Raw genomic sequence first — 7,131 nt, 5'->3', positions numbered from 1 at the left:
AACGAACAGGAACTAAAGTGATTTTGTAAACTCAAAACAACTTTTGTTTAAAGTGCAACATTAAATTAGGGCTTTGGGACCCACTCGTTTTCAAAGAAAGATTAGATCAGCTAAAATGAAACGAAAGCTGCTTTGTGAATTGAATTCTTTTAGTGAAAATATTTAACTAAACTCCCACTTAAAAGATAAAACTTGGAGAAACATAGATGACTAATTGCCTATTCCATTTCCTTTACATCTAAAGGTCATCCCAGGTAAAAAGTAATCAGCCAGTACCAGTTAGAGTAAAACCTTTAAATGAAGCTTAGATATAAATCACGAAGTAATATAGATTTTAACAGCTAATCGCCAAACGGAATTAGAGGATTAGTCACGCAAGAATTTTTAAACTCGCCAATGGGTAAGCAGAGGTGATATAAAATGTTAAAAGTCATTTTCGGCTTTCACAAGAGGTAGTGATATTATGTGATTTTTCGGTTCAAGCAAAATAGGAGCACAGGCAGTGAATGATGTGCAGACTCCATAAGCGGTGTCGTCGAGTTTCAAAGTGAAGCTCTTCGGCTCCGGTGTACATGCAAAAGAAAAGAGAGAAGAGGTATATTAGAAAGAAATGTGTTTCTTGACATAAATAAACATAAAGAGAAGATAAATACTCCACTCACGGAAAGATTGCCACATAGACATGCTAAACATCATCAAATCGAGGGTTGTTTCTATTGTTAATATCTTAAACGTGGCTTGTTTAATAATAACACTTTGTATTAATTTGATAAAAAAATTGCTTTGCAATATGATTTGAGTTTTCAAGTCAAGCAGTTTAATGTTTCTCTAATGGAGATTCATTCCTCCAAATAAAGGAAAGCAAACATTTGAACACATGAAAATGGACATTAACGTAGTTTCTGAAGAGAAAAATTCTAGGCCATGATGTCTAAGCGGTTGAGAGCCTAAATAAGAATAACCAATACCTAAAACTACAATAGTTATATTTCACACGGATTCATACTTAGTATTTATTGAAATATATTTAAATATAATTTCAAACGGATTAAAATATGACATGTAACAGAAAACATATCAACTTAACCAGAGCAGAGTCGTAGTCATGCTTTTAAATGTCCATTATCCAAATACACCAAATAAAATCCTCAACGTGGATCTTTTGAATCTACATAGACACTTAACACGGATCAAATAAATAAACTAAAATAGAGTCGGATTTACCTCTTGTGGGTGCAGTGAACAAGGGCTTTTGAGGTCTCAGATCTACTCCTTTGTGAGCAAGATTGAGTTGGACAGAGAGTAAGAGTAATGAAAATACTAAAGTTTCTTTGAGTGATAATAGAAATATGTTAGGTGAGAGAAAAAGAAAGTGACACATGCCCTTTTTTTTTCTTTTTTTTCTTTTATTGAATAGGGAAAAAGGATAGATAGAATTATCAAGAACTTGCCCCTTGTAAAATAATATTTTGATAAAATAAAAATTATAACACATTATTTTAAAATACGAGCTTCAAAATGAGTCCAATATTGATATACTTCTGAACAATATTTAAAAATATAAAAAAAATGCGGTCAAAATTAGCCGTAATTCATACGTCATTTTAATTAATAATTTTTTTGAGTTAGACGGGGCGGGTAATTTTAGATGGGCTGGATTGTTTTGGGTTGGTTGGGTTAATGAATTTAAAGTATGAGTTTCTAAGTTAATAACTAGTACAAAACATATTATGATAATTAATGATTTATATGTAGAAATAAAGGGCTTGATAAAGTATAATTAATTTAATGAAAATAAAATGATGACGAACCCTTTTGAAATTTGTGATAAAGTAATACTCGTAATGTTGAAAATAAAAGTAGCGATATTAATAGTAGTAGCAGTAAAAAATAAAAAATAAAGTATTTAGCTCGTCAATAAATTTAGAAAACCGAGTAAATAAAATAAAATAAAATAAAGGAGGGACAAAATTGGGTGTCAACAAGGCTTACGCCCTAAGTGCCCGACTGTTCGTCCGAAACACACCTAACACCCAACGCTCGGGGCTCGCCTAACAGTTTTTATGCAAATTATATGTTAATTTATTTAATTAAAATCGTTGACTCTCATAATTCTTTAACAAATTAATGATAATAATTTTTCATCTATAGAAATAAGAAGATTGGGTGTAACTCAATTAACAAGTCATAGTATTGCATATTTACTATTTGAGAACATCGTGAGGGTGAATATCACTTAATATTTCTTTTAAAAATACATAGCCGAATTGTACATTTTCCCTTGTCATTGGTCTTTTGTCCTATGTATCAAAATTATCATATTTTATTATTTCGCTATTTGAAAGAAAATTTATTTTTATTCATGAAGGAGATACGTTTTAATTATAATACTGATAAAGTATATAAATTATTTACTTATAGGGAGATAAAATGAATAGGATGGTAGTAATATTGTTTTAAGAAATTAAGATTTTTTCATTGTTTGAAAGTTAAGATGTTAGAGTTGATTTGCATTTCATAATAGCTTTTATTTCATTGTATTGTTTATACTTGTAAATACTCATGGGGCTTATGATAAGTCGTGGATTTTAGGGCTTTTTACATCCACTACTTATACTTTTTAAGTAGTCTTTTCAAGTGTTTTTTCGTGTTTTCGTGTGTTTTCTGATTTTACGAGTCGAGGACAAGAGAGAGACAAAATGGAACAAAAGAGCAAAAGAGCATAAAGTTGCGGCAAATATGCGGCATCGCAAGTTGGATTTGCAGCCGTATCTTTTGCCCAGAGAAATGACAGTAAGCTGAGCAAAGATCATCAACTTGCGATGCGAATGCGGCACCGCAACTTCGGAGTTGTGGCCGCATTTTGGAAGCTCAAATACCCAGTGAGCCAAGCTACATGCTTGAATTTGCGAAGCAGAGACGGCACCGCAAACTCAAGTTACGACCACATCTTCAGAAGGACTGAGAAGAATTGCTGAGTGTTCTGCGGTCGCAAACTCAAGTTGTGACCGCAAACTTGGGTCTCAAGTCGTAAACTTGTACGAAATTTGACTTTTTGTCCTCCCTTTATAAATACTTGCACCTAGTGCTCTGTGCACATTATTGAATATTTCCCCACTTTTCACTTTTCACTTTTCAGTTGTCTTTTAGCATAGAGAGAGCTTTGAATAGCATTTATTGTGGAAGCTTTTGAGAAGATTCTCCATCTTTTCGTCATCTTCTCCATTAACCTTATTGTAAGCTCATGAATATTCTCTTTGCTACTACTTTCTATTTAATGAATATGAGTACCTAAGTCATTTAGCTAAGGTTGTGGGACCAAATGTGTTGGTTATGTGATTGGGTTTTGTATTCATTCTCCATTTATGTGTAAAGATGCTTTTCTATTTACTCTTCAACCTTTAATGTCATTTAATGGTGTACAACATTATTTGTGCCTAGTTGCTTTTCCTTTGCTTAAGAAAGAAAGGGAAAGTTAGGAAAAGAGTAAATAACAAGGATTTGAGGCTTATAAACCTCATCTAATAACTTGAGCTAGAGATAGAAAAGTTACTTGAGATAAAATGGGTGTTCATATTTTCCACATTTTAAGGCTTGAGAAAGCTTAGTAATGATATTTATCAATTTGGTTGAGAAACTTTTGATAAACTTGTGTATCCCATATTTAATTGCATTCACACATATAAAGGAGTTGGATCAATAGCCAGTTGTATTATTTTCCATTGGAACCACAACCTTAGTGTCTTTAGTAATTGTTAATAAAAAATCAAGCATTCTCTTACCAATGATCATTACAAATATTAAAACCAAACTTTTTATACATTCCTGTCTCTAGAAATATAGACTATTAGCCAAGCGTTATACTTAAAAAGTTTATTTTTTCATTGTATTCTCTGTGGGATTTGACCCCAACCTCGTTGGGTTCTATATTTGACAAGGACCGCTTACTCCTATTTTAAAGGTGTAATTTTGGTGTATCAAATTTTGACGCCGTTGCCAGGGAATACGGTCTAGAAATTTACTAACTAGTGTAAAACTTTACTTTTAATCTTTATTTGTCTTCTTATTTTCATTTTTCTTTGTTGTTGTGTGTTGCGCATGCAGTATGGATAAAAATGGTGATCCTCTACCACATCCACCTCTGGTGGCGGTCGTCGAAGAGACGGCGGAGGCAGGCTATGCAGCCGCAATTCAACCCTCGCCTTCAATTGGAAACTCGAGTTTCCACGTGACCAACACCATGCTAAACTTGCTCAACACTAAGGGCCTATTCGCCGGTCTACCTAATGATGACCTGAATAGGCACCATAGGAACTTTCTTGGGGTATGCACTACCAATGTGCATCTGGGTGTCTCAATTGAAGCGATCAAGCTACGACTCTTCCTGTACTCCCTTACGGGGAAAGCCACGGGTTGGTTAGATGATCTTCCATCCGGGTCCATCACTACTTGGGAGGAATTGACCGAAGTATTCCTCAAGAAGTTCTTCCCTCTATCCCAAATGTTGCAACTCCGTAACGAAATCAATAACTTTCGTCAACTTCCTAATGAGGCCCTCCATGAAGCTTAGGTTCGTTTTAAAAAGAAAGTCAAAAGTTGTCCCAAGCATGGGTTACCCAATAGTGTGCTTCTACAAACATTTTATAGGTCTTTGGATTCGGTCAACAAATCGGTGGCAAACAACATTGCGGAAGGGTCTATTATGGATAATTCTTATTCTACGGTTTGTGAATTGTTGGATAAGTTGATCGAGACTAATGAAGCTCGACATAATAGGGAGTCGGATGTAGGTGGAGGAAGTTCCTCCAAAAATGTTCTCACTCGTGAGATGGTTAAAAAGGAGGAAGAGAGATGAATCCATGGCAAAACTTGTCACCCAAATGGACCTTCTTACAAAATATGTCATGGGTGGTCGAAGCAAAAAGGTGAATGCGGTAGGATCTTGTGAAGGGGGTTCTCCGGATGAGCAATGCTTCCAAATGTATGATGAGGAGGAAAGTTATATCAACAATCATAGGGAGGGTTCCCGGACAAACTACTAAGGTCCTAATCAAGGATCTTGGCGGCAAGGTCAGGAGAAGCAAGGTTGGAAAAAGGATCAAGGTAACTCTAGTTGGAGAGATAGTCATGATAACAACCAAGGGGGTTTTAACAATAAATACAACAATCATCAGAGTTCGAATCTGTATGTCCCTCCAAAGGGGAATCAACAAAGCTCTAGTCAACCACCTACTAGCGATCCCGCTAGTTCAAAAATTGAAGATATGTTTTCAAGAGTGTTGAAAAAAGTGGAATCCACCGATACTTTTTGCAAGGAAACAAGAGATGAAGTGAAATACATAGGGCAAGTGGTGAGCTCTCACTCCACCTCCATCAAACAATTGGAGTCTCAACTTGGCCAAATCTCGGCCATCCTCAACCAAAGGCAAAAGGGTACACTTCCAAGTGATATAATAGCGAACCCAAAAAATGAAGAACACAAGTTGCACGCTATCACAACAAGGAGTGGCAAGAAAATTGGGGAAGAGACCGTATTGAAAAAGTATATGGTGATTGATGATGATCAGGTTGTTGATGAATAAATGGTTGATGAAAAGAAAGTTGAGACAATGAAAAAGAGGGTTAATGCCGAAAGCAACAATACAACAGGAGATGAGAAAGGGGATGATGAGGCACCTCAAGCAACGAAAGTTATTCCTAAGCCATCACCACCATTCCCTCAAAGATTAAAATAAAAGGCGGACAATGGAAAGTTTCTCAAGTTCACTGAACGATTGAAGGGACTCTCAATCAATATTCCATTGGTCGAGGCACTTGAGCAAATTCCCGGTTATGCAAAGTTCATGAAAGATCTAGTGACCAAAAGAAGGAGTTTTGGCCTTGAAACAATGGGAGGCACTCATCATTGTAGTGAAATTGTTACCAAAGCTTTGGTACAAAATAAAGAAGACCCCGGAGCCTTCACAATTCCATGCACAATCGCTAAATACAAGTTTGCAAAAGCTTTATGTGATCTTGGAGCAAGCATCAATTTGATGCTGATTGCTATATTCAACAAGTTGGGTTTGGGAACTCCCCGTCCCACCACTATAAGATTACTTATGGCGGATAGAACCGTGAAGAGTCCCGTTAGCATTCTTTATGATGTACTTATGAGAGTGGACCGGTTTATCTTTCTGGCCGACTTTGTGATCTTGAATTGCGAAGTTGATTTTCAGGTGCCCATAATCTTGGGTAGACCTTTCTTGGCTACGGGGTGAGCTCTTGTAGATGTGGAGAGAGGTGATCTAAAATTTTGGATGAATGATAAGAGGTCACCTTCCATATTTGTAAAACAATGAAGCAACCGGCGGACATGAGAATGGTGTCAGTTATTGATACTATTAATGAAGCTATCGAATCAACCGTGGAGCATAAATATGTGGGTGAGATGTTGGCGGCAGTATTAATGAATTATGATGGGGGTACTGATAAAGAATTCGAGGAGACGGTGAATGCATTAATTGGGTTGGGTTCTTATCGCCACAATCCAAAGAAACTTGATCTTAATTTAGAAGATCGAGCATCTTCTCCCGCAAATCCTTCCATCATTGAGCCTCCTATTTTGGAACTCAAACCTCTTCCTTCACACTTGAGGTATGAATTCCTTGGCCCTAACAACACTTTACCCGTAATTATTTTCGCCCGGTTGATGGATGAGCAAAGAGAGAGGTTGGTGATGATTTTGAGAAAATATAAAAAAGCAATTGGTTGGTGTATTGCGGATATCCAAGGGATTCCACCCGGTATTTGTACTCACAAAATTCAACTTGATGAAGAGTGTAAACCAAGCATTGAACATCAAACGAGGTTAAATCCTTCCATGCAAGAGGTGGTAAAGACCGAGATCATCAAGTGGTTAGATGACGGGGTTGTGTATCTGAAAGTGGATAGCTCATGGGTGAGTCCAGTCCAATGCGTCCCCAAAAAGGGTGGAATAACCATGGTGCCAAATGCAAAAAATGAATTGATCCCAACGCGCACGATCATCGAATGGTGGGTTTTCATGGATTATAGGAAGTTGAACTAGTGGACAAAGAGGGATCACTTCCCAATGCCTTTCATGGATCAAATGCTTGATAGGCTTGCGGG

The 7,131-nt window shown here is 36.6% G+C and overlaps 1 protein-coding gene across 1 annotated transcript; it reads left to right on the top strand.

Moving 5' to 3' along the window:
- The first annotated feature begins 5,582 nt into the window (after positions 1-5,582).
- LOC132608072 (uncharacterized) lies at positions 5,583-6,260 on the top strand. The gene is made up of 2 exons (XM_060322145.1): positions 5,583-5,690; positions 5,781-6,260. Exons 1-2 carry the CDS (start codon positions 5,583-5,585, stop codon positions 6,258-6,260), a joined length of 588 nt encoding a protein of 195 aa, XP_060178128.1.
- The last annotated feature ends 871 nt before the right edge of the window (positions 6,261-7,131 follow it).

Source organism: Lycium barbarum, chromosome 8, assembly GCF_019175385.1.
Source record: "Lycium barbarum isolate Lr01 chromosome 8, ASM1917538v2, whole genome shotgun sequence".
Taxonomy (NCBI): domain Eukaryota; kingdom Viridiplantae; phylum Streptophyta; class Magnoliopsida; order Solanales; family Solanaceae; genus Lycium; species Lycium barbarum.
Note: the sequence above shows the minus strand (reverse complement) of the source record. Positions and strands in the feature narration are given on the sequence as shown.

Coding starts and splice junctions, on each gene's coding strand:
- LOC132608072 (XM_060322145.1), top strand. CDS start 5,583: ATGGTTGATGAAAAGAAAGTTGAGACAATGAAAAAGAGGGTTAATGCC. Junction 5,691..5,780: donor AGGCACCTCAAGCAACGAAA/GTTATTCCTAAG, acceptor GAACGATTGAAG/GGACTCTCAATCAATATTCC.